This window comes from Mauremys reevesii, linkage group 7 (genome assembly GCF_016161935.1).
Source record: "Mauremys reevesii isolate NIE-2019 linkage group 7, ASM1616193v1, whole genome shotgun sequence".
Classification (NCBI taxonomy): Eukaryota; Metazoa; Chordata; order Testudines; family Geoemydidae; genus Mauremys; species Mauremys reevesii.
In genome coordinates this window covers 41247659-41275584 of record NC_052629.1, presented here as the reverse complement: position 1 = coordinate 41275584, position 27926 = coordinate 41247659, and the positions used below count along the sequence as shown (strand labels likewise).

At 46.6% G+C, this 27926-nt stretch overlaps 1 protein-coding gene across 13 annotated transcripts in view; it reads right to left on the bottom strand.

Moving 5' to 3' along the window:
* The window catches only part of CDH23 (cadherin related 23), a 509234-nt gene that overhangs the window by 460268 nt on the left and 21040 nt on the right, over window positions 1-27926 (bottom strand). For all 13 annotated transcript variants that reach the window (XR_005582753.1, XR_005582754.1, XM_039481222.1 and 10 more), the window contains exons 2-3: window positions 22799-22870; window positions 5018-5095 (exon numbers count right to left, since the gene is read on the bottom strand). Coding sequence is in view for 11 of the 13 variants with exons in the window: in XM_039481222.1 (XP_039337156.1) it covers window positions 5018-5095; window positions 22799-22865 (145 nt within the window). In the remaining 2 variants the exon portion in view is untranslated. The remainder of the gene's footprint in view (window positions 1-5017; window positions 5096-22798; window positions 22871-27926) is intronic.

Genomic DNA, 27926 nt, shown 5'->3' with positions numbered 1-27926 from the left:
GGGGCAGAAAACAACCGCTAGACCAGGGAGGATGAAGAAAATTCTGTTTTGTGAAGGATTTTGATATTTGTCTTCATTCCAGTCAGAAACAAAACTTGAAATTTTCAAAAAATTCTCCATAAAAGAAATTTTCAAAAAAATGTTGTTTTGGAATGATTAAAAAAAAATGTCCTTTTGATTTTGCTTTGCAAAACCATGCAAAATACACATTTTGAAGTGAAAAATCATTTCAAAATGAAAAAAGTCAAAATATTTCATTTCAATGTTGTCAAGACATCCTGTTTTTACATTAAGAGAAAAAAAGTGAAAAAAGTTCTGACAAAACTGGGGCAAAAATCTACACAATTTCATAAACTGTTTCAACTTCTGTAGAACCACATTCTTCATCAGAAAATATTCAAAGTTTTTCAAGTCAGCTCCACCTACCAGCTCCATTTACTCCATGTAGCTGCTTTCTTCATCAGAAGTTTCTCTAGGGCAAATTCAGTAGTGATTCATTTGAAGGGGATAACAAAATTAGAGGGGTAGCAAATACACAGGAAAATAGAAATAATCTGTAAAGTGATCTACAGATATTAGTGCTGCAGTAGAGCCTGCAGATAAAGCACATGCAAATAAGCAAAGTCCTACACAAGGAGCGCAAGAAGAACTGCACAGGTATAAAACAGCAGTATATCATCATATTTAGAGGATTTTTTTCTTGTTTCCTTTATACCATCTTCATCTAGCTTTTTCAAAGGTTGTGAAAGGAGGTGCCCATTAAAATCCATATTAAGAGGTTGTCCACCATATGAAGAAGTTTGAGATTCACAGCAGACCAAGAATCACAAAGACCAAATTCTGTTCTATTGCGCTGCATTACAAACCACTGATAGGCACTGCTACCGACAATGCTAATCACCACAACTCGGGCTCACATTCCACCATGGTATTGACTGGCTCAATGGGAGCAGGCAGCTATTGTTTCAGATAGACCATGTGATGGAGTAAGGAGTGGGGAGTATTGACCTGGTAATGTTACGTGGGAATTTTACGGGTTTACTGTCTGCATTGGTGCTGGATGGTGGTGGGATATCAGGGTGTGACTTCACTTGAGGGATGATATTTGAGCACGTAACCTGAGCGCAGGAGGGGGTTGGGGCCAGGTGACACCTTCTGCCAGGGAAACTGGACAAAGACTGGAGGAGGAGCTGGGGTGTGTGGCTGAGGGGAGACTGCTGGAGGGGGTTTCAGTTTGGAGCTGGCTGGGAAAATGGAGGGAGACCCAGCTCCCTACCCCCCAAGATGGACTTGACTGAGGGGTTCTGTTTTCTGTACCTACAAGCTCTGTTTTGGACTGTATTCCTGTCATCTAATAAACCTTCTGTTTTACTGGCTGGCTGAGAGTCTCCGTGATTTACAGGAAGGGGGGGAGGGCGGGTGCAGAGCCCTGACTCCCCCACACTCCGTGACAGACCACAAAACCCACAGCACCCATTGCATGCTTTTGTCCAGACAGTCACCAAGTTAAAACTGGTGCTACAATAAATAGCAGTGATTGGCTAAAAGTCAAGTGACCATCTTTACTTGGCTCCTGTAGTCCTCTGAATTTGGGGAAGGATCATCTTAGAGCAGTGGTCTCCAACTGTGGGGGGGCACTAAGGAACTTTGGGGAGGGGAGGTGTGTGGCAGTGCCCAGGCCAGTCCCCACTGGGGGTGAGGATGAGGCATCATGCTTCCAGCCCTGCTATGCTCCCAGACCTGCTATGCCCAGGCCAGCCTCCATGGGGGGCAGGGAGGGAGCACTCTGCCCCCAGACCAGCTATGACTCCAATCCCCTTCAGTGCCCAGTCACACACTGTCCCCAAACTCAGCTGCTGAGGAAGCCCTGGCTCTGTGTGCGTGCGCGTGCGTGTGTGTGCGTGCGTGTGCACGTGCACATACAGATTCTGTTAATGGTAAGGGGGGGTGCAACTGGAAAAAAGTTTGCGCACCACTGTCTTAGAGCTTATCAAGCAAGGATGTCCCAGGTCCATAGGCTCTCTAGGGTGTATTCCAGGAGGCCTTTGCCACTGTCCCAGAAAATGTATAAGTGAAGTGCAACACCATAGGCTGTGGGCAAGACTCTGTTTGAGGGGCTGTCATGGATCCACAGAATCTGTGCTATGCCCCATTTTTTAAACGGTCTCTTGAAGCAACCCCTTTAGTATGGCAGACCTCCCTCAGCATAGCCCAGGCAGCCTCACCGCCTTGCAGATGAGCATTTGGGCTCCAGCACTCCTGTTTCACTCTGTGATTTCTGTCCAGTGAGTCCAGATGAAATAGACTCTTGATAGAGACTTGTACACTCTTCCGTGACTAATGCACCTCAGCAGGTATTTACAGGGACACTCAAGCAGTGTTTTCGAAACAGAGTAGGATTTATTAGACAGCTGGCACACAGCATTGGAAGTCCCTAAGTTAGCATGGAGTAATAAAGGTTAAAGCATAGTCCATTCTGGCCGAACCAGCACAAACTATCAGCCAGGTTATAGTGGATCACGTCTTCGTCTCTCTCTCTCTCTCTCTCCCCCCCCCCCCCCCCCCCCGATTCCTTTGTGGCCAGCTTCCTCCAGGAGCCAACTCCTTATTCCCTGCCTGTGTCTCAGTCTTTCGTTCTTGAGCTGGAGCCTCTGCTCAGCTTCCCTGCTGAGAGGTGGGGGGCAAACTGCCTTCCTCTTGCTCAGTGGGTTTTACGTGTCACTGCTTGATCATTGGGACTTTTCCATTGTCTTTTTGGGATTCTGCATCAATATGGGTCGCTTTCAGCATGTTCCAGACAGTCCCTGAACAGCCCTATTCACTGCAGCGCAGACAGCAAGGTGACACTCACTCGCCTCATGTCCTGCTCTGCCCTCCAGAGCAGACCTCATACCAGGGCCAACTCCAGCTTTTTTGCCACCCCAAGCGGCAAAGAAAAAAAAAAAAAAAAAAAAAAGATAAAGCCGCGATCGGCAGCACTTCTGTGGCAGCTCTACCACACTGCTTCATTCTTCAGCAGCAATTCGGCAGCCGGTCCTTCCCCGAGAGGGACTGAGAGACCCACCGTAGAATTGCCGCCGAAGACCTGGACGTGCTGTCCCTTTCCATTGGCCGCCCCAAGTACCTGCTTCCTGTGCTGGTGCCTGGAGCCAGCCCTGCCTCACACTCATAACTGTGCAAAGTGCAGAGGGAAACAGAGGCACACAGAATTCATAAAAATATTACAGAAAATTCCTACTTCGTGACAGGTCCTCAGAACAACTGAATTCAAAACTGAGGTCTCTTCGTGAGGTGGTTGGAAAGACCTGATTCTGATGATTCATGCTGTTTTAATCTCTTACCAGAAGCACCCTTGACTGGGGTCCCCCATAAATTTTGAATGCCCTGCTGATGTTTCATTAGCTGCTAGGTTCCTGCTGCATGGATCTGCAGTGTATACGTGTGAGGAAGGGTGGAACAGGCAAGCGAAGGAGGCCAGTGTAAATGGGGCCCCGATAAGATCACAGCTATTAGCCTGCAGATGGAGGCCCAGACCCACACAGTCGTGCACACACTGGGCTTACAATCAATTCTTTCAGCATTAAAAGCCAGCCACCGGCCCTGATTGAAGAGCACAAGTTTAATGGACTGAGAGCCTGGAAAGAGGCCAAGAAAGGCCCGATCAATTTCTACATTTACTAAAACCGATCACTAGCAAAACAAATAAATAAAATAAAAAGCTACATCTGTCAATCAAAAAATTGCCAATTTTCTCCAAGGGCACTATACACAAAATCTCGTCTCTACCCAAACTCTCAGCTCTGACTGACTCTGGCAGCAGGATTGAGTGGCTGCGTGCGCACATTTGGGAAGGTGGCGGGGAGTTACTACTGTCCAACAAAAGCCTGTCACAGAATTTACGCTTGTTCTAACCTCCCTGACCTAACTAATGTCTGTCTGTCTCTCTCTCTCTATCACTCCCCCAACTCAATTGCTTGTAACTGCTTCTGTGAAAGCTTCTAGGATTTGTTTACTAGCTACAGTGGGAAGCAGGAGAGGAGAGGGAAGTAGGCAACAAGTTACAAGAAGCCCAGCTGAATAATTATTGTATTACCACAGCACCTAGAATCCTTACTCATGAACCAGGCCCCCGTTGTGCTAGGTGCTGTATAAACACATTTATTTTACTATACTATCTATGGAAAGCCAGCCAAAATAAAAAGAGACTGAGGAAATCTGAGAGCACACATGCAGTTTGTATATTACACAATAGTATTTTAGTATAAAGTGCAACTGGGCTACAGCCTATTTCCATGTGTAATTTTCCTCCACGAGCACCTCTCAGAGCAGTTCTAGTTATGAGCTACAATTTTATTTAAGAGTCTATTTCCATCCCCTAATGCATTTAGATAACTCCCACTAACACCTAGGACTCTGATTCTCTGTTGCCCTCCATCCAAACTGGTTCAAAGTGGGTGTCAGACCCTACTGTTCTGGTCTGGTAACAGTTTACACTTTGCACTGGTGTAAGTAACTAAACATGTTGCTGGGCAATGGAGAACTAGGCCCTCAAGCGTCAAGAGATCTCTGCTGAGGCTTGATCTTGCAAAGTGCTGTGCTGAGCTCTCCCTGGGCGAGGATGCTACTTTGAGAGTGGAGGGCATTCAGCACTTTTTCCAAGATCAGATCCTTGATCTGGAAGATTTCAGGGCAGAAAGACATCCCCCTCCTCCCTTGTTTGCATATAAAGCCACTCCAGCTTCCTTTCAGGAGAGAAGGCACACAGGAGCTGATGGAGGATGAGCCACATAGTTTGGTATCCTGAATCGATATCTTAATCAAACAAACATCACACACTTCCCAGGTGAATGTTGCATATTTTGCCCAGTTGGGCAACTTCAAACACACTTCATAGCCAGAATGGATGCCTGTTAGCCATTCTGTGCTCCTCTTCCTTCCCCCAGTCGCTTTCACACACCCCAAACAGGCCTGGAAACACAATGCAATCTGCTCATTAACATAAGTGAGGCACACTCACCCACGGGGGTATCCTCATTGATCAGCAGGTACGTGTCAAAGAAATAGTTGATGAAGTACGGCAGCCGATTGCTCAGACCTGAAAGGATGAAGAAAAATAAGGTTTTAAATTTATGTTATCCTATTTCATTTGCTTGGAAGGAGGTTGTGGTGGAGGAGTACTCGGACCAAACAGCTGGCAATGCCCTGGGGTCAGCCCTAACTCTCCGTGAGGCCAGCAGCAAGTCAGTCAGTCTTCCTGTGCCTTAAATCAACAGACCTTGGGAGACAGGCCAGTTCTCGCTTACAGACAGTCCCCAACCTGAAGCAAATACTCACCAGCAACTACACACCACACAGCAAAAACACTAACCCAGGAACCAAACCCCGCAACAAACTCCAGTGCCAACTCTGTCTGCATATCTATTCAAAGGACACCATCATAGGACCTAATCACATCAGCCACACCATCAGGGGCTCGTTCACCTGCACATCTACCAATGTGATCTATGCCATCGTGTACCAGCAATGCCCCTCTGCCATGTACATTGGCCAAACCGGACAGTCTCTACGCAAATGAATAAATGGACACAATCAGACATCAGGAATTATAACATTCAAAAACCAGTAGGAGAGCACTTCAATCTCCCTGGACACTCAATAACAGACCTAAAAGTGGCAATTCAACAACAACAAAACTTCAAAAACAGACTCCAACGTGAAACTGCAGAACTGGAATTAATTTGCAAACTGGACACCAGCACATTAAACCTGAATAAAGACTAGGAGTGGTCATTACAAAACCTAATTTCCCCCATACTAATTTCCCCCTACTTTTACTCACACCTTCTTGTTAACTGTTTGAAATGGGCCACTCTCATTAACACTACAAAAGTGATTTTTCCTCCCTTGGTATCGTACTGTTAATTGAATTGTCTCGTTAGACTGACCTCCCACTTGATATGGCAACTCCCATCTTTTCATGTGCTGTGTATTTATACCTGCTACTGTATTTTCCACTCCATGCATCTGATGAACTGGGTTCTAGTCCACGAAAGCTTATGCCGAAATACATTTGTTAGTCTCTAAGGTACCACAAGGACTCCTTGTTGTTTTCACAGCTTGAGGGACTCACCTGGTCCCATTCCTCACCCAACTGCCTGTATGCAGTGTAGCTGTAGCCATGTTGGTCCCAGGATATTAGAGAGACAAGGTGGATGAGGTAATATCTTTTATTGGACCAACTTCTGTTGGTGAGAGAGAGAAGTTTTCGAGCTTACACCGAGCTCTTCTTCAGGTCTGGGAAAGGTACCCCCAGAGTCACAGCTAAATGCAAGGGGAAGCAGATTGTTTAGCCCACCCACCACTTGCCCCCCGCTTAAGGCTTAGACCTCTTACTTTTAAAAATGATTGCTTGCCCGCCCCCCCGGCAGCCCTGTTGCCAGGTATCCAGTTTTAGACTGGAAACTCCAGTAGAAAATGGGACCTGAGTGTCCGGTTAGCAGTGCTGACTGGAAACTAAATGTCCGGTTATAGGAGTAACCACATTAGCCTCTGCTCCTCCCACGGCCAACACTCACCCTAGAGGGCTGGAAGAGAACCTGTCCTGCTGCTGCGGGAGGAGGGGCAGCTCAGCGCAGAGAGAGACAAAGAGAATGGGCTAGAACCAGAAAGGTACCCGCTCCATGTGAGCAGGAGCAGGGGGGATCCTGTTTACCCCCTCCCCAGCCCTGCTGTGCTTGCAGTTTACCCCTGACCCATCCCTTGCTCCAGAGACCAACCCTAGCTCCTGCTCCACTGTGATTTTACCCTTGGTCCCTTTTACAATCATTCCCCAGGGGGGCCCACAAATACATTTGGTGCCGGGCCCACAAAAAGAGTTAATCTGGCCCTGACCTCACCCACCATGTTTCTCAAGGGTTACACGGTCTCATTCCTGAGAAACAAATAGGGCCCATTATTGAAATTGGTTTTCATGGTTCCATGATTGAACCAGAAGCTGCTGAACAAAGTGGGAAGCTTCATTTTACACACAGGGTGTTCAGATATCCCAGTAGGGAGAACTGCAGAGATACTTAAGCCTAGTCTACACCTAAAACTTACGTTGACCTAGCTACATTGCTCCGAAAAACATCAATGCCCTGTGCGATGTAATTAGGTCAACCTAAGTCCCGCTGTAGGTGCAGCTAAGTCGATGGAAGAATTCTTCCTTAGACCTAGTTGCCGCCTCTCGGAGAGGTGGATTTACTATAGCCACAGAGAAAGCCCTTCTGTCGCTGTAGTGTCTACAGTACAGCCACGTAACTGCAGCTGTAGTACTTGGAGTGTAGACAGACCCTGAGATACCACGCAAAGGAAATTAATGACAGGGGAGGGAGGGTTGGTAGGGACATGAAGTGGACCAGAAGCCTTTTGATCCAGTTGCATCTCTCCCCTGCCCCGGAGGCTCAGATGAGGATGCAGATTAGATAAAGCACAAAGCAGCCCAGAACAAAACAAAGGGAAGAATACCCTAGCAGCCCAAACCTGTCACTGCACTGCTGCTGACTCAGACCAGATTGATTTAAGAGGGGCACAGAGATAGAGATTCGGAATGCAGCCAGTGACCAGGGCCTTTTTGCAGGGTGAAGGAGGCGGGAGCAGCAGCATAGGGATGGGAGACAGCAATTATTGTTTTAGTGCATGATTAATATCTCGCATTGTTCCCATGGCTGAGAGCCTTTTGCCTCGTCAGCCTTAATTCTGCCACAGCGTCACTTTTTCCTTGTCGCGCTGTTCTAATTGCCTCCTTTCGCCTTTAATAACCAGGCTCAGTTATTTCAACCCCTTGTTTACTTAGTGAGAGCGAGGCTGAGAGCACGTGCGCCCGTCCTCAGAACCACAGCGGTTGCCACCCCACGGGCTGGGGCTCATTAGTTCTGAGAAACTTCAGGCCAGACCATGTGGACCAACAACTGCTGCCTGAGCCATGGGAAAGGTTAACTATTGTGGATTTATCATGGGAGCAAGGATAGAGATGGGGTGCAAGGTGGCAGGAGAGAGATGCAGCAGGTTTCCAAGAGGGCCTAGTGCATTTGACAGATGTGTTTTCCTTGATTTCCAGCCAGGGCTGAAACAGCCAGTACACTCATTTATTACGAGATGCAGTTTAACTGCCAGACAACAAACATTATTGAACAAGGGAAGTGGAGATTTTAATTGGCCCGTCAGAAGTGTTTTGCATCTGGTTTCCATGGGCTCCGGTTTCTGGCTCACCTGGAAAGCAGGGGTGAATGACTGCAGGAGTCAGGTTCTGAATACAATGTCCAGCTGCATCGTGCAGTCTGACCCGGAAGCAATTACCAATCCAGTCGGGATCAACTCAGCCAGGCCAGATCATTGCCTCAGTCGTTAGCCCAGCCCTATTAGAAAAGCCAAGGAAATGCCAGAGATGCCATCCAGGGGGAAGCATGAGCATGGCCCAGGATTGAGACGGAGATGCTCTGGGTTCAATTTCCTGGCTGTGCACAGGCTGCCTGAATAACCTCCTACCCATCACTCTGGGCCTCAGCTCCCCAGAAAACAGGAACAAGTATACTCTTGTCCTACCACTTTGTCTGTTTATTCTGCTAGCTCTTCACCTAGCACACCACGGCCTGGATCTTGGTTAGGGTCTTCAGGCACTATTGGAAAACAAAGTAATAGAGATTTCCCTCAAAATCACTTTACACACTGAAACTAGGTCTTATCTAACAGCAACAAAAAGCTGGAGAGGAAGTGCTGGAGGATGGGCTATAGTGCCTGTGAATAGTTCCCCTGCCTTTGAATTTGCTGCACTCTCCTCTGCCCCACGGCCCGTTAGTTTTGCATGCTCCCAGTCAATTCCATGCTGAAATACGAATTTGTGAATGTGCAAAGTAGCCATGTTGCATAAGCAGTATTGCTAATGCCAGGTAATAAAAAAATCATGAGTCAGACACCCCAAAATCATGAGATTTTAATAAATAATACATTTAAGGATGTTTTATTTGCCTTCTGGTGTTTGAGCTTTTAGGGGTCCACATTTTCAAGCTCTCCTCCTTAACCGCAAGAGCTAGAAAGTTTGTTTGTTGTTTTGCGGGTCACTGCAAAATCCTACCTCAGCGCCTCATTGTGGCACAGCTGTGACCCTGGCCATCTGACAGCTATGGTAGCGGGGCATATGCTCTGGTAGGTCTAATTGTGCTACAAAAGGTGTTGGACTATCCAATCCAGGGAGGGGGATTGCTTTCTCAGAAAGAGTGCTTTCCCTTCTTCATAGGGGTTGAAGGATAGCTAAGCTTGAAGAAAAACGCATGCCTGCCTGCCTGGCCAGTGGGATGGCTTGAAGTTAACGGCTAAAACAACACAAGTAAATGGGTTTTAGTTCCCTGCGCATTATCAAACCATTCTACAGTGGCAGAGCGGAAATTGAGCGACGAAAGGCTGCTAAAAATGTCAGGTGCTAGGCCAACATGGAAAAGGACAACCTTTGCTGTGTGTACTTACAATTGTAGGTTGCTGGCGAGGGAAGAAACGTTAAACCATCTGATGGAAGAGAAGAAAAGGATAAGATGCGATATCCTTGATGTCAGCAAAAGCTGACGAAAGAAGGAGATGGAATCAACTGGAAGGATGGAAACACTGAGGCTCGGAAAGGGAGATGTAGTTAGAAATCTTGGAGGAGTCAGATTTATCGTCAGCAAGGATTGGTCTTTGAAAGTTATATCATGCCAGCTAATATCATCACATGTTGGTGTGTTGCATCTTCAGATGGAGTCAAAAGCTACCCTCAAGATCATCCAAGCCTACACTCCCACAAGTGCAAGTGAGGACGAAGAAGTGGAAGAATTCTACCGAGAGCTCGAAAGAGCCCTCATGCAAAAGTCCACTTACACTGTCATGATGGGAGATTTTAACACCAAGGTTGGGCGAGAGAAAGCTGGTGAAAAGTTCAGCGGGAGATACGGCAGTGGTGAAAGGAATGAAAGAGGAGAAAGGCTGGTAGCGATGGCAGAAATGAAAGAACTGTACATGGCAAACACCTGGTACAAAAAGAAGACCGCAAGAAGGTGGATGTGGGTCGCGCCAAACGCGAAGAGCAAGAATGAAATCGACTATATTTTAGTTAATAAAAGGTGCATCGTTCAAGACATCTCTGTGGTGCAGCCTTTCAACACCGGCAGTGACCGTCGCCTGCTTAGAGCGAAGTTGATTTTCGATGAAGTGGTGGAAAAGAAGGCGTTACAGATGGCAAACAGGAAACAGCAGTCGAAGACATTCGGTGAAGCAAAGCTGAAGAAAGCAATCTCTGGGTTTGACTGGAGTCAGATGGAAAAGTGTGATGAGGACTATAGCATTTTTGCTGACAAGCTGAGATGTTGCATAAAAGCAGCTTAAATTTAAAAGCTGAAAAAGGCAAAAGGAAGAATCTCAAATTAAATGAAAAGCTTGTTGGAGAAGCGGAGAATTTGTAAATGTGCGAAGTAGCCATGTTGAAAAGGAGCTCGATAACAACCTCGAGTACTCCATTCTTTGCAAGCTTATACGGCGAAAACTGAAGGATGACTTTGAGAACTTCTGGAAAGAAAAGCTCCTCAAAAACAGCTGAATTATGCAAGAGCCTCAAGACATGCAAGCAGGAATTGACGCAGAATAGATTGAGCGTAACAACATTGAAGAACAAGGATGGAGAGACAGTAATTGACAGACTGGAGGAGGTCTGTAAGGACTCCTATACAGAACTGTTCAAATCAAGAATCAACATCCCTCTCCCAATGCTCCAAGAGTCAGAAGAACACGTCCCCCCAATAATCGTCAGCGAAGTCTGAAGCACACTACACCAGATGAAGAAGGGGAAAGCTCCAGGCAAAGATGGAATAACATCAGAAATTATTTCTGCGGGAGGCGAAAAAACTTTGGAAAGCCCTCGCTTTAAGATTCAGTTGATATCTTGAAGAAGGAAAAATACCATCAAGCTGGAAGGAGTTGAATACCATCTTGTTGCACAAGAGGGGCGATAGAGAAAATCTTAAGAACTACTGCCCTATATACCTGCTCTCTCACCTCTACAAGCTCTTTACAAAGGTGATAACAAACCAACTCTCACAGAGTCTGGATGAATAACAGCCAAGAGAGCAGGCAGGGTTTCAAAGAAATTTTAGCACGATCAACCATACATTTACCAGTAGCCAGCTCCTAGAAAGAGCAAGGGAATACAAACTCCTGCTGTGCATTGCTTTCGTCAACTATGAAAAAGCCTTCAATAGCATTGAGTTTAATGCAATATTAAAGGCGCACATAGAGCAGAGCATTAACATGCAGTATATCAGTTTGTTGAAGGAAGCGAATACTGGATGTACAACAGACATTACTCTCCTTGAAACTCCCCTCCGCATCCCAGTCGAGAAAGGCGTAAAGCAAGGAGATCTGATTTCACAAAAATTGTTGACTGCCTGCCTCAAAATGGTTACGAACAAGATCAATTGGAGGAGTGGTGTCAACATAAATGGAGAATGATTATCTCATCTCAGATTCATGGACGACATCGTACTAATTGCCGAAAGCACCAACCAACTGCAGAACATGCTACGAAGACTCGACAGGAAAAGCAGTCAGGTCGGCCTGAAAATGAACCACTGCAAAACAAAATACATGTGATCAGACATCTTACAAAAAGCCCAAACAACAGTAACAGGGGAAGAAATCGAAGAAGTGGAACAGTACATATATTTGGGCCAAGAAGTTAATATGTGCCAAGATCTGAACAGAGAACTCTCATGAAGGATTCGGACAGGATGGTGTGTGTTTAATTCCATCAAGGACGTCCTCAAAGGAAAAATTGACAAGACCACATGTACAAATATCTTCAATTCAAAAGTGTTGCCAGCCATGCTGTATGGCAGTGAAATGTGGGCACTGACAAAGAGAGAAGAGCAGCAGCTGTAGTAGCTGAAAGGGCAATGGAACGAGCTATGTTGGGAATTTCCCTTCTGGATTGCATTCCAAATGAAATGATCAGAGAATGTAGCAGTATGAAATATATTGTCGTGGAAAGCAGATATAACAAGATGCAATGGGTGGGCCATACAGCATGGCTCACGGACACTAGGTGGACCGCAATCATTGCTGAGTGGTACCCACAAGAACAGAAAAGACCACCCAGTTGGCCTCCAAGAAGATGGGAAGAAGACATTGTTAAATATCTCGGATGAATGTGGAGAAGAAAGGCAAGAGTGCAAGAATGGTGGACATGTTGTGATCAGTGCAGTATTAACGACAGCTGAAGACTGATCGATCCAGGTGATCCAGGTGTTTTGTGGGAGGAAGCGGGGTTTAAAAAAAGGAAAGCTAAAATTCTCACTGGTGCCATGACTCCAGGAGCTGAGGCTTTAAGGAAGTTAAGCCTTGTGACAAAACCATAAGAGTTGGCAACCCTGTAAGGAGCTGCAAGGCAGGGATCTGAAATGCAGGCTGCTGCAGTAAACACCAGGCCCTGGTGGCTGCTGTGTTAAACTTATACCAGGTTTAAATAAAAATAATTTTGAAGTGTTATATACATGCTCTCCATGCCTTCCTAGGGAGGACCCCACAAGCAGGAGCTTGCATTCAGAAGAACAAAGGGCCAGCTAGCTAAAGAGAAGCCAACAGGGAGGTGCCTTGACAGCAATGCTGAGCCCATCAACTCCTGGCTGTGTATGTCTGAGACAGGTGGTTAGACAGAAGCATAGGATGCTAGCATGTTGGAGCCTAGGAATCAGGCACCCAAAAAAGGCAGGTCTGGAGAGTTCAACTTTTGGGATTTATATTTCTTTGCTGGAAAACTCAACTCAAGAGAGAAAACCATGAAATTCTGGGCATTTGATTGTTAGGCGATAGTGGCAACAAAATTGAGAAGAGGAACAGAACCTCCACTCTCCAGCAAGCCAACTGCTAATTCAGCAGAGAATAGTTGTGAAGAACCATCTTAGTGCAAAGCTTAGCAACAGCTAGCACTTGCTTTCCTAGCTTTTCTCTGCTTCCTCAATACTGTTCACGGGCATCCCAGCACCCTGAAGCAGGGGACATTTCAACACACTCAGTTACCACCTAAGGATCATTAATGCCCTCTAGTTTCATGGACTAGCAAGGCCACACTTATTTTAAGACAAGAGCATCCTGCTTGTGCACCAAACTCATCTTTCTGCAGTTTTCTTGGCTTCACCTTCCTACTGGATGTCCCTTAGGGAAAAGTAGAAGGTAATAAAAAAAAAAAAGTATACCTTTTTCTATAGTGTTTTTGAACAACTCTATAGAACCTGACAGAGAAGTGACTCTGCTATAAAATTTTACAGGACAGTTACAAAAACCCTGTGTAAGTAATAGAGAAGAATATCCTTGCTGTAAGTATTTTCCATAGAACCCTGATAAGTTTCTGTAGAAATGTATTCGTTTCATCTCAAATTTGATAGGACTCATTTTTAAGGGCGAAACCTCCAGCCTCTATGCTAGCTGCACACACAGGATGAAAGGAGAGCTCTGTGTTTAGATCCCTTATACATTTGCATGTCTCTGAACTTAGAGGCTCATGGTCTCCATTTCCCACAGCCCACTCCAGCTCCTTATCTCCACAGGCCCACCTCTTGATGGCTGATCTGTACTAGAGACACTCTACAGCTGAAGTATCTGTTGGTCCCTGGTGCTCTTGCAACAAACTGCCTGTTACACCAACAGCCACCACAGTCAGTGCGGACTGAACCCAGGATCATCAGCATCCTCTCCCCCCAAAACCAAACAAAATAAACCACCCCACCACGGGGCTCTACCACGGAGAACTCTGTTAGCTCTGAGTAGCAGCTATAAAGTCACTAGGGCCAGCCACCAGAGGCAGACAGGATTCTCATTACACTGCTCCTACATGTTCCTAAAATACCGGTGAAACCAGTTAAGGAAATATTTCTCTCCCCCCAACTAGTATCTTGGTTCTCACCTCAGGTGGCTACCCTAGACCAAGTCTTTCCATTGGCTGATCAGTTGTGATGTCAAGGTTTGCGAGCTTACAACAACGTCCATGAAGCGTTGATAGGAGTAGGAGTTACAAATACTGGGTGCTCTGTGCTGCCAGTAGAACGAAGAGATTGGCTGACTCACACAGATGCTGGCTTTAGCCTGGTGGAGAAGATGGGAAGGAGCAGGGAAGAGTTGCCACTTAACCAAAGAGAAGTACTGGTTTCATTACACAGCAAAAACTAAAAGGAGAAGAAAGCCCGAAATAAAGGTTCTGGAGAGGACCAGTTCAGTGCAGCTTGAACAAGATGCACTGATTTCACTTTCTGAGTTTGGGGATGTTTAATAGCAGTGAATGGTGAATTGCTAACATTGGAGATAAAGGGCAAAGGGGCAAGTGGAGTGAGAAAAGCTCACAGTCATGTGTCTGCAGGGAAGTGATGTATTGCCAAGCAGCCAAAACCAGTAGGGAGAGAGAACAGGCAGGAAAACAAAAAGCCTGTGCAGCCTTAAGGTGACAAACTTATAACAGAGAAGAAAAATGGGCAAAGAGGAAGATTTAGCACTCGCAGATTGAAGACACAGAGTGGAGAAGGGATTGGGGGCAATAGCTAACATCAACATCTTACCTCTTTAAATACTGGATTCAAATCCAGGTTGTCACAACACCAGCCAAAACAAGTTTGGTGCTTTCAGTCTATTCCCAAGTGTCTGATATCCCCACACAAGTGAACCTGACAGACAGCTTGGGAGAGGCTCCCATCCTAGGGCTGCAGTGAAGTGAAGGGGCAGAGATCTCATAGGTGCTGGAACTGGAGTTTCTGGGGGTGCTGCTGCAGCCCCGGCTTGAAGTAGCTTCCATTATATACAGTGTTTACAGTTCAGTTCAATGGCTCTCAGCTCCTCTTTTATAAACATTGTTCCAGCACCTCAGAGATCTGTGTTGGAAGCTTTGATGTGCCTGGTTCTAGCTGGTGCTTTTGGATGTACTCTTGCCAAAGTGCTGAAATTCACCTCTAGAAATACAGAAACAAAAGCGACCTAAGAGCATTTAGCATACAGGAATGGAGCTGGGAAACCTACGTACTCACTCATCTGGGCTCCCACAGCCACCTCCTGTGTCACTTACTCTTTCCCTAAAATAGGGATAATGCTTTTCCCATGGCTACCAGACAGGAGCATAGGGAGGGTTACATGATCTGTATTTGTGAAGTGCCTTGAGAACTCCAGTGCTAAGCACCTGGAAAAACAACACACACAGACAAAATGGTTCATTCAATGCTAATTCCTTTCCTGAGGGTTAGAAGTCAGTGCATACTGATTGGTGTTCCAGGGTGGGAGCTTACGAGGTGGAAAATAAAATTCCCAGACCAAAAAGATCTTCTCTGTGGCCATGCAATTTTTTTAAATGGTAGTTGAAAGTGCTTGTGGATAATCGACCACTAAAGTCTCTGCACGCCCTGCTGGGCAGCAGCTTTCTGAGATCATCTGCCACATACAAAGCAGACCTCTGAGTAACAGGCATTTCATTTCAAGCCCCTAGTGGGCAGTTTTTTCTAAAGACAGAGTGGCCTTGGCTTTGTAGAGGAGATTCGTCTTGATTCGCGTGATGCCTTATTTATATTATATAGTATATTAGAAATCATGGTTACAGCTTCTAAACCAGCTGTATCAGGATGTTTGATGTATTTGAGCTGCCAGATCACAGACCATCCATGATCCAGCTACAGTGCTTAGATACCCCAGGGATAGACAGAGCTAGGACGGGGCAAGGAGGTGGGGTTCTGAAGCATGACTTCTCTCTTCTGTGCCTCCCAGTGTAAAGAGCGAGTTGTGTCTCTGACGTGATGGCTGTCCCTAAGAAGATGGACTGTCAAAATTCAGATGGGAAGGAAAAAGAAGTGCGGGGGGTGAGGGGAGAATCTTTGGGATACAAACAAATGTAGGTCAGAGATACAGGGCCTGAAGAACAGGAGTCATCCAGAAACCATTTGGAATCAATTTAAATATATACATATAGACTTGATTCTCAGCTGCTCACAGTAGGCAAGTGCTCAGGAGAAGGCAGCAAAAGTGGCTGTAATGCACCTTTCCACTCCCCTAAATCCTGGGGCCAGCCAGGAGATAAATAGCCCCCCAGAGCACGTTAGCCCCACCTAGGGCAGCAGTTCTCAGCCAGGGGCCCGAGACCCCTGTAGGGCTGAGAGCAGGTTTCAGGGGGTCTACCAAGCAGGGCCAGCATTAGACATGGGTGGAAAGTCGAAGCCCTGCTTGTGGGGCAGAAGCCCCACCACCAGGGGCAGAAGCCGAAGCCTGACCAAACTTAACTTTGTGGGGCCCTCTGTGGCATGGGGCCCCCCAACAATTGCCCTGCTTCCTACCCCGTAACGCTGGCCCTGGCTTTTATATGCAGAAAAACAGTTGCTGTACCATGGGGGGGGTGCTGTGGAGTTTTTCTAGCATGTTGGGGGGCCTCACAAAGAAAAAGGTTGAGAACCCCTGATCTAGGGAACGTTCTATTGAGCAGGGATGGCTGGCAGGGACTGCACTCCTGGCCATCCCTTCTCCCTTCCCTGACCGCGCCCTTGCCTGACTCCAGCTTCCTTTCACACTGGGGACAGGCAACTACGTAGGCGTTATGCTGCTGAGAGAAATCAGGTCTTTCCCTTTGGGTCAGCTTTAAATCCTCACTGGGGTGGCACAAAGGGGACTTAATCTGGGCCAAGTACGTGGCTTATATTTTTGCTACTATGTCTTAGTGGGGAAACAACAATTACTTTAAGTGTTATCAAAGGGAGACATGACTGATGTTGTTTCTCAGAGAGTCACATACAGGCAAATAACCCCCCATGCTAAGGAGTATCCACTCCACCAATTATTCCTGCGCCAATCCCAATTTTCACGGGGTGGCGCCGTACACTTTTACAACAGATAATAAGCCACTTGAAACTTATTTGAGTCTGACATGACCTGGTACCATTTGCAGCAGGCTCATCAGGGCTGTCTCCAGGCACCAGCGCAGGAAGCAGGTGCTTGGGACAGCCAATGGGAAGGGGCGGCACGTCCGGGTCTTTGGCGCCAAAGAATGAAGCGGCACGGTAGAGCTGCCATCAAAGTGCCGCCAATCATGGCTTTCCCCCGGCACCCTTCTCTTTGCTGCTTGGGGAAGCAAAACAAGCTGGAGCCGGCCCTGAAGCTCATGACATCAGAGGTGCTGGGACAATTTGTATAGTGGGGGCGCTGAGAGCCATTGAACCAAACTGTAAACCCTGTATATAATGGAAACCACTTCAAGCCAGGGGGTGCAGTAGCACCTTCAGCACCCCTAGTTCCAGCACCTGTGCCTGACATGATGACACAGAGATCACAACAAGCTTATTCTAGGCAGCAATATTCGAGCCACTGAGCCTCCAGATACAACAATATACCAGGGAGGAACGGGAGCTGCTTCTCCTATATCCCCAGCATTGACGACACATCAGCGTTCCCAAAAAGCTGGACACTGCCACTCTGCTTTTATGGCTACCACATGGTTTAAGTACAGACAAAAATAATTCGCTTGAAAAGCTAAGCCTTGGTGTGAAGCTTGGGAGCCTTCTCAGGTTGCCTGGGATCTGCATTGTGTTACATTGTTACCTTGCCATGGGGGAGTTTTAGAGGGCTGCTGCTGATCTCGTCGACACTTTGTCACTAACCATTTTTGTGCATGTGAGAAATGAGCCAAACTGCTGCTATCATCATCAGCTTAACAGGAAAGAGGAGGATTTCAGGGGGGTCCACAGCAGAGCAGTCTCCTATTCTTGCTGTGAGGTTTACATGAACCTGTAAATATCCCATTGGGATTATAAAGCTATTTCACAGTTAAGGAATGGGTGTTATTGCATGGAATATATTAAACAATTAGTTTAATAATCTTCTTGCTGAAGTCTGCTTAAACTGAGGAGAAAGTGCTGCCACATGCTGTGGTAATGGTCTCACTCTTGTGTAGCTACTGTTGGCTTCCACTTTACATATTAGCCTTTTGTCTGCTTGTTTTAATTTCCTTTAAGTTTTATTTACTCACCCTTTAATCTGCTGTACAGACAAACAAACATCCTAAGGAAGAAACAGTATTTTCCCTTCCACCCACACTTCGTCAGCAGAGTGCTTACCTACCGCAAGATCATCAGGGATAGATGAGAACTAAAAGCAGCAAAGAGTCCTGTGGCACCTTATAGACTAACAGACTTATTGGAGCATGAGCTTTCGTGGGTGAATACCCGCTTCATCGGATGCATGTCAGATGAGAACTAGTGGCCCTGTGCCCTACCCTCTTACTGGAAAAGGCTTTTGACTCTATCTACCCAAGGGAAATGATCATCTGTTGCTAACAAGTGTTGTTACTGCAGAGTGATTTCCCCCAGTCCCTTCTCCGCTGGGGTTGAAGAGGATTTCCTAGTTTATACGGGACACCACCATTTGTAACACCATTAAAGAAAGGCTTCCTGGCTAGAAGCTCTCAGTCTGGACCAGAAGTGAGAAAGCCAATGCCACCCCACAACCTCTCCCTTTCCTGCCCTGCTAAGCAGGGCCGGATCTACAGTTTTCGCCGCCCCAAGCAGCGCACCGAATTGCTGCTGTGGCGGGGGCAGTCCGTGTGCTCTTAGGGTGGCAGGCGCGTTTCCACAGCGGCAGCAATTCAGTGGCAGCTTCTATGTTTAGCTGAAGCTGACGCGGACAGCTAAATATAGAAGCTGCTGCCGAATTGCCACCACTGTGGAAATGCACCTGCCGCTCTAAGGGCACACTGACTGCCCCCGCCGTCCGCGCTGCTGGGGGCAAAACAACAGGGACTACCGCCCCTTGCAGATTGCCGCCCCAAGCACCAGCTTGGAATGCTGGTGCCTGGAGCCGGCCCTGCTGCTAAGGGACAGTTTGGCATTTCTAGATGTTAGCAGGCATGATAATGTTCACTGTGTGTCACACATTCCCCTCTGGGCTTCAGCCACAGAGGACAGGAGTCTGTTACAGCCCCAGCTCTAAGGCTTAGCGCTTTACTTCAGGCTGGAGAGGCTGCTGCTTGTTTCTCTGGAGGTTCCCAGTTATGATTAAGATGATGGTGGTCACAGAAGGAAACTGGCTAAGGGGGCTGAGAATTTTGCTGGGCGGAAACCTGCTTATTGGTCCTTTTAGGAGTGTCTTTTTGTGATGCGAACACTTGTCTGCTAGGACAGTCTGTGGGGGCTGGGCACCTCTGGTAATCATGCCATATTTAAGTCTCTACAAATAGGTGTAAGTGCTTGAGTTTAGGTACCCACATTTGAAAATTTTGAGCTAACCTTCCAACTTGAGCATGTTAGAGATTTCCACCACCGCTGGCTTCAGCTAGAAGTCTCTCCCCTCGCTTAACTCATCCTCCACTCCCACCAACTCCCTTCCAAAAAAGCAGGGTCGGGGAGCATTACTGGTCTTGAATTTAATTTGTCGGGGGGAGGTGACGGGGGAATCTCCCATATTGTGCTTGCTCCCTTTTTAGACACGTTTCTTATAGTATTGTTAACAAACCTTGCGGTGCAGGAGCATACAGGTAGATCATGTGGCTGTTGAGGAAGGTAGAAGATGTGATATTCAGAGACTATACACGGAAATGAAAGACAATTCAGTTATCAGTGCCAATGGTATTGCCGCCCCTCCACCCTAGCAATATTGCTTTAGTACTAGATATGTACTACACATTCAATTATATTAATTTTTGAGAGACACAAGGCTAAAGGGATACCTAGCATACTGATAACAGTTCTAGCACAATTGGCTGGTCCTCTCTTTAATCCCAATGCAGAGAAAGCCCAATCCCTCTAGGTCTAGGTGTGTGTACCACTGCCCTCTACTGGGCAGAATGAGAGGCTTCCAGATGTGCACCTCCAGATTACTCAAATTGGTTGAAGTAGGGGACCAGCTCCTGTATTTCCTAAGCCTCCTCCTCCACATTCCTTGTCTCACTGCTCCTTCAGCTCTCAGCAGCTTTTAGTGGGCACTCTTTTGAGAATGGAGAGCTAGAATTCATGCTGTGTAGCATCTGAAAGTTTCTAATCCCTTTAATCCTAACTCTAGGAAATCATGAGGAGAGGAGCTACTAAAATCATGCTGGAGTCGAAGTGCGGGAGAAAAACAAGACAGCAGTCAGAGGGATGTGATCTTATAGTCTGGGTACTTAAGGAGGGCAACCCTGCTGGGGGCACCCTATAGAGGCAGGCTGCAGGATGACAGGTGCACTCAGCCTCAGTTTCCCTTTTTGTCTGTCCACAGAAAGAACATAGTCTCCCTGTGTTTGACACAGGGCCCGCTTCTGGGCATAATTTATTAATATACACAAGTGCAGTAATTCCCTTATGGTAAACCCACTCTCCAACTCCCACAGTAAGCAGATACAAACATGGCAGGTTTTTCATTCCTCGCTCCAGTGACATGGCCTCCAAATCACCCAGCCAAGAGTCAATAGCAGTATTTTGTTCCCAGGCCCCATGCTCCAAGCCTCCCTCTGAGAGTGACCAATCTCATGACTTTTCTATCACTGCCTCCCTGCAATGAGCTCCCCGTAATGCTCCACTCCCCAGGCCTCCCTGCCTGAGTCTCCAACCCCTGCTCAGGGAACATCCCTAGGGGACCAAGCCCTTGCTCCCAGGCTCCTCCTGCAGCTCCCCACTCAGGTCTTCATCCAGAGGGCTCCCCCTCCTGCAGTGTTGCATTACCCTGGCCTCCCTGCCTGTCGTTTCTGTGCCTGCACCGGGGAGCCATCCTCCAGCAACAACCCTCTTGCTTCTGGGCTCGGCTTCCCCTGGCCAAGCTGGATCTTCCTTTTTCCCCAGGGGGCCACTGCCCAAGCCTGCTGCTTGTCAGATTCCAGCTTTGGTCAGTTCCAAAGAGCAGCTCTTTACCAGGTCTCATCAGAAATCCTCTCTCTTGGGTCCCTTGGAGCTTTCTCCCAAGCACCTCTTGACAGCTCTCTGCTGCTCTTCTGTCCTGGGTCACGCCTTCCCTACTCCAGCAGCTCTCACCTACCTGATTCTCTAGGTCTGCACTCAGACACTTCTCTCCCACCTCGGACTCTGACTCTCCTGGTCTCCTCCGTCAGAACCCAGGTGACTCTCCTCAGCCTATTTGGGGGGCAGTCAGGAGGAATCACAAGGGCAGTAGGCCCTGCTCCCTCTTAAAAGGGCCGATCACCCTGTGGCAAGGTGTCACTTTGCTTATTTGTCTCAGTACTTTGGTTTGTTGAACGTTAGTGATGTAAAACCGCTTGCAAGTTTGTTTAACAAAAGATGAAGTCAGTGGGCCAGATCCTCAGGTGCTCTGCATCCAGCCTGAGTTCTGCTGCCAGCACCCTCAGGCTACCAAATGTGTGTGGCGTGTCCAAGGAGATCCACTCCAGAGGAAGGGTGAGCCTGCTGAAACATGACAGCCCCTGGGTAAAACGGACTGAAACCTATGGGGGAGCTCTCACCACCCTAGCCAAAGTTCCCTCTTTAAGCATGAATGGCCACGTTCAACAGCTCAGCTGATTGCCTGCCAGCGAGAGGCATGATGCAAGACAATGGGTGTAACACACTTAACACCCTCCCACATGCCAGATGATGAAGTATTTAACCTACAGTTCTTTCTAGTGCCACTTGGGGATTAAAGCCCCACAGCATGGCCGTGGTTGGCCCGGGCCAGCTGACTCGGGCTCACAGGGCCTAAAAATTGCTGGAGCCTGAGCTCTGAGCCCCTCCACCCTGACAGGATCTCACAGCTCACACTCCAGCCCGAGCTCAAACAGCCCTGGAGCCTGAGCCCCACGAGCCAGAGTCAGCTGACTGGCCAGCCATGGGTTTTTTATCCCTGTGTTGACATCTCCTTAGTGGCCCAATGCTGCCCTCTAAGTCTGAAAACTGGTCAGTGGAGGCTGGGACGGAACAGCATGCTGTACACTATCTGGGATGGAGTTGGTCCACAGTGCATAAACAGAGAGTAAACACCCACTACCAACATTGGTACAAAAACTGCCCGCAGGAGCTGCCAGCTGGTTTGGCATGTATCTGCAGAGCCCTGCAAATCCGCGGGTATCCACTTTATAGCCACAGACTGTGTTTGCGGATACAAATGTTGTATCTGCTCAGGGCTCTATGCATCTGTAATGTGTGAAAGTCTGCAAGGATTTTGACACCTCATTCAATACCTTCCAGCAGAACAATATGCAACAAACAAGGTACACACTGCATGTAGTTTCTAAGTAGGTCTTATTTTCATAAGGGAACATATTTCCCTCTCTCAGTCTAACATATCACAGTGTGAAACGGACATAAAACTGCAGGTCCTGATTCTCTTTTAGGACTACTGTGACAGCAAACCCTGTTGGCAGATAAGCATCAACTATCAACAACTGACAGACTCAATCAGAACTGAAACCCCCCCCCCAATATAATAATTATTTTCTTGTGGTAGTGCCTAGGGACCCCAATCACAGAGCCGGGCCCCATCATACTATGCATATAAACACATAAGACAGCCCCAGCCCCACAGCACTTAGCATCTATGTACTGCCCAGCCCCAATTTTCTGGAGTGGTGGCTGGTTTCTTCTGTGACTTTCCTTAAAGGCATCTGTGTAACAATAGGTTCAATCACAGTGTAGCTGGCTAGAGAGATCACATACGCAGTAGAAAGATGAAGTCTTTGTGCCCCCAGAGATAAAAAGCTTAACAGCTGCATGTCTGGGGGTTTAAGTGCTACCACAAAGCTTGAAATAGAAAGATGGGTCAGGGAAAAGGAAAGAAGGATAACCGAACAGAGAGAAACTTTACTTACCCAAACAGACGAGCTCCCAGATCAAGAGGAAGAGCAGAAAGTTGCTGGCAGCAAAGTGACACTTCATGGTTCCTGACAAAGAAGAGGAGAGGCAAATTAAATATTTCAAGTCTAGTCAATTTTGTGGATGACATCTTTCCCCCAAAGCACACTTGTGCAGCTAAGATGGGGGGCAAAATCCCTTCCCAACATGGGTTACAGCAACGACATTGCAAACACAATTACCACGCACCCAGGCAGCACGTCCAAAACTTATTGGCTGAAGGAGATAAACCAGGGTCATTCTATTAGGAGATGGGTAATCCCTAAAAGCCTCAGCCTTCACCCCACGCAACAAGTATGGGGAGACAGAGAAATAGTCAGTCCATGAAAAATACCATCTGACAGTTACTGCTGCCCATCCCGCAGTCATCACCAACCTCACCCAAGAAACTGGTTAAAGCTGGCAGTGCCTGGTGATATGTTGTTTGGGCACAGGAAGCAGAAGGGTGCCTCTTGGTGGGCATTCAGATGATGGTGAACAGAGATATCTATAAGCCACGGCAAGTACTGATCAGGTCCATAATGCTAAATTACACAGCATCATGGAGATACAAGAGACCTACATCCAATTATCTTGTCCATAACTCTGGTTATACAGGATTGGACCTTACAGTTTAATATTGCATTAAAAGCAACTGTACATGTCCCAAGAGAAAGGACTTTTGCTGTTTCCTTTGGGAGATTCTTCCCCCCCCCCAATCAGAGATCTCACTGTTAGGAAAACCTTTCCTGATGCCCAGACAATTTTTGTTTGCTCATTTTAAATTTCATTCCTCCTATTTATAGCCTTTTGAATTATTCTAAACCACTCCTCTCCCTCTTTGGTTTTAAATTCTACACTTACAGTCAGCAGGTCTCCCTTCAGCATCCCAAACTATATTTAGCTCTTATAACCCTGCTTCATTAGTTATTTCATAATAGTTATTGGAATCTGTCTAGTGTTTACTGAGGTGACAGGAACAAAACCCTGTATTCCAGGGACAGGCTCCTATAGCAAAGAGTGGTTACCACCTTCCTGCTCCAGATAGTCCAAACCCGGCTTTCTTTACACAGTTCCACTGTGATTGACAAGCCATTGCTTTCCAAATTCCTCCTTTCAGTTGAATAGCATTAGGACAAAATACTTTACTACTCTTAACTGTCCTGATCCAATCAGGGTATGTCTAGAAGTATTAGAGGCAGTAGCCTTATGACTGTATGCCATACAAGTGTGTTCTATGGCAGACCTCATTCCTCCCCCACCTCGCACACTGACATGCAAACCAAGTGTGGGAATTGAAGGGTTAAAAGTAATGGGTCAGAGTCATCCCTGATTTAATTCTATGGAGTTACACCAAGGATGAATTTGTCCCATTGTAGCGGGAAACCAGCGTCAAATGACTGCTCATGTCACAAATCAAAAGGAGAGCAATGTTTTATTCTTAGTCTCCAGTAGATGTTTGCTCACATCATAAGAATCATTACACAGTTCAGCATGATCAGCAGTGTCTGCTCAGGAGACAGCTCTCCAGACTGGCGCAGCAGGGGGGCTGCATGTCTGGGCTGAGATGCACAGGACACATTGTTAGGAAGGAGAGGGTTGGGGTAGCTGTGAAACGCTGGAGGTCAGGATTAAAGTTGTGTTGCAGTGTGGTATGGGAGCCCAGTATTGGTATAGCAGTGAGTTATCAAGTTGTACTGGCAGAACTGTGTGGGAGACCAGGACTGGAATCACTAAAAAATCACTAGGAATTTAGAAGTACAATGTAGAAAACAGCAGAGAACACATGAGCACACCCAAAGCTCTCAAACACCAGCACTGCTGTGAAATAGTTATGAGCTGGAAGAACATTGAATACATTAGCATGCAAATAAGCACTCTAGCACCCCACTTAGCTTCTAGAATTTCCCAGGCTAGTATTAACAGAGCACATGGCTTCTTACAATGAAACCACAGAATTAAAAATGCAAACAGAAATGGTTAGAATGGTCAGATGCTTACATTGTTTTCAGATGATTAAATAAAAGATACAAAGGGGAGGGGAAAAAAAACTCAAAAACCTCCAAACCACAGAAAATTTGTATTTTAAAATGAGATCAAAATAAAATTGAATTATATGATTGATAGCAAAATATATACTGTCCTGGAGACAAGTATACATTATGCAGGTATTATGCACAAACGGAGAGTATGTGTGTATGTATATACATTTAAACTGAAAAAAACCCAAAAATGTATATGTAACCATCAAGTATACTTATTTGTAACCATTCTCATCCCCATCCCACCTTACCACTCCTTCCTTTGCTATGATCTCTTGTTGCGTCTTGTCTAGTATCTTACATCCTGCAAACAATCTAATTAGGCAGACTCAAGCCACCATGGAGTCCCACTGATTCAGCATGGGTAAGGATTCTCCTTTGAGGGGCTGGGGGCCTTATTTAGACTGAGTGGTTGGGGATAGGCCCCATGTCCGACTGATCTATCTGTACATCACTGACCACATTTCTGGATGCTGTAAAATTAAGGCCAAGATCCTCAGCTGTTGTAAATCAGCATTCCCCACAGTCTTCAACAGAGCTACACTGGCTTAGGCTAACGGGGATCTGGTCCAGTAATTGGAGTTTGACATAAAAGCATGTATATAGCTACTAAAATGCACTAAACTTCATTTCATGTAACACCTGTTGTACTCAAGGGATAGATTAATAAAGCAGTGGATCCTGGATGAAGTGCTTTGATATGGGGAACTCCCACTTGGACTGCAACCACCACAAACAGGCAGACAGGACCTTACTTTAATGAGTTATCTGTAAGATGGCATCTCATCATATAGAGGCTCTCTCTCTCTCCCCCCTCGCTCCAGACTGCATATTCGCATTTGGTTTGCGTCACCTCACCTTATGACAGCTCAGTGTATGGGCCAATGAATCTATATTATCATCATCAAGTTATTTGCTGGAGGGGGGATAAGGGGGAGGTGTCACCTTCTTGCCAAAATTGACATAACTTGTGTCTCGAGCTGCAAGGGCCCTGAAAGTCTCTGTCCCACTTGAATTCTGGGAAGATTTCCTACACAACAAGACATTGAAGTCAATCCTGCATGTTACAATAACTCACTTAAGCACATGCCTCACTTCTCAAGGGCTGCTCATGTGCATAAAAGTTAAGCGGGTGCTTATGTGCTCCTTTCTCAATTGCCACCAAAGTGCTCAGCATCTTGCAGGATCAAACCCACTGAGCAACTTCCAGTGCTATTACCCATATATTTAGCCCATCACAGGACAAAACTTCCTCTTCTCATCATGCTCTTCCATTCCTAAAGGCCATGCAAGGTGCAAATTGCCCCACTCTCACTAATCCCGTACACCTGAATCCTTTCCCTCAGTATTGCTGCTTTTTCAAACCTGCTGCTGTGACCAAGCAGGTGGTGAACTCACATGGAATCCAGCAAGGCTTTTAATTCAGCTAGTAGCTTGCACTGGCGGTGGGGTGGGGCAGAGAGTGATCACAATGCAATAAGAGGGACTTCGGTTGTGGTTCTGCTAAGGGTCAGCCAGGGACAGCTCAACTGTCAGCACCTTCAACCCAGGTTGCAAGCAGCCAGAGTTATGAACATACTAGGGGCTCTCTCTCTTGATCGTAGACCAATTTTTATGCTTTTCTCCCTCATTTGTGATGAAAGTTTCCAGGATACTATTCACACACCCTCAGCCAAAGAGCATCCTCCCTTCTCTTTCTCTAAAGGAACATCACAACATAGACCAAAGGAGACTAGAAAATAACACAATGAAAATAAGCAAGAGATGGTGCACCCAGTAGTAAGGAAGGTTTGGGCACTAACATTAATTTAAAAATGGAAAGCTATGTAAGCGTTCATTTATTGATTTTCCCATTTTTCATTCACCTGTCCAGCGGGGACTGGAAGCGGAGATTTCCAGCCCACCAGCACAGAACTAAAAGAGTCCAGTTAGTTTGCTAAAGGATCCATGCTAATCTGAAAAGCCAAAACTTGTGATGCCCCCTCATCGCTATTAGAAATGGAAGTGCTCCCTATTAGACAAAAGTGTGGAATAGCTCCCTCCAAGGGAAGTGATGAATACACCATTATCTGGTTCATAAAACTAGAGCACTCAAGGATATGCTATAGGCAGCAACACTGTACTTCAGGAAAAAACTGGGATCAATTCTGCCTTTTTTATTTTCTAAAATGTAACCTTTGGAAATCATGAACCTCGGTGGAGGTCTCAGATGTGAACTGAGAGTTCTCAGTCTTTAACTGAAGGAGCAGGCATGTTGAATCTTAAATAAGCTAGTATTTTTCCCAAATGTTTCAGTCATCTGAGCTATAGATATTAACAAAAGTCTGAAGTGTTCGAATATAAATAAATTCTCTCTCTCAATTCATCAGGTTTCACTTGCATGGTATTTCTTACCAGTTCAGTCCTCATAGAGTCAACCAGGAAAAACAGGCTAGACAAGACCTGCAACAAACCACCCCACACACACCAATCTTAAGCTGTGTGACAGGTCCTGCTCACTTCTGCCTCTGCTCAAGTCCACACACACAGCTCGGAGACCTTTTTGCTGGTAAAACACCCCATGCAGTTTGTTTACCGTGTGGATTCCCATAACCCTGGTACACTACAGAGCTTTACACCTACAGCCCCTGGGAGCCCTCAGCTCCTGAGACAAGCAGGGGGAAACAATCTGCTTCTTCCCATTCCACTTCCTTCCCGTGCCTTTTGTACCATCTGCCTGATGGCTTAATTAGCCATTTAGTTCTCCTCATCCATCAGTTAGGCGCAGCTCTTCTTAAGTGAGATCTGCTCTGCTGTAATTAATTAGAGCTGCAGTGACCAGAGTGCTGGCTCAGCTGCTATTCCCAAGCACTCTGTCACAAGCCCCTCTTAGTGCCTTCTACTCCCTCCCTCCCCCCACAACCTACAAGGCTGGACATTACAAGGCTGAGGAAAACCCAAAAAGCCACAAACCCATTTTCTTCCATTGCAGGTCCCCTTTAAAGCATTGCCATTGTGGCGTGACACATCATAACCAAAGTACGAGTGTCCCTTTCCAGCATGCAGTCAAGTAACCCTAATTCCA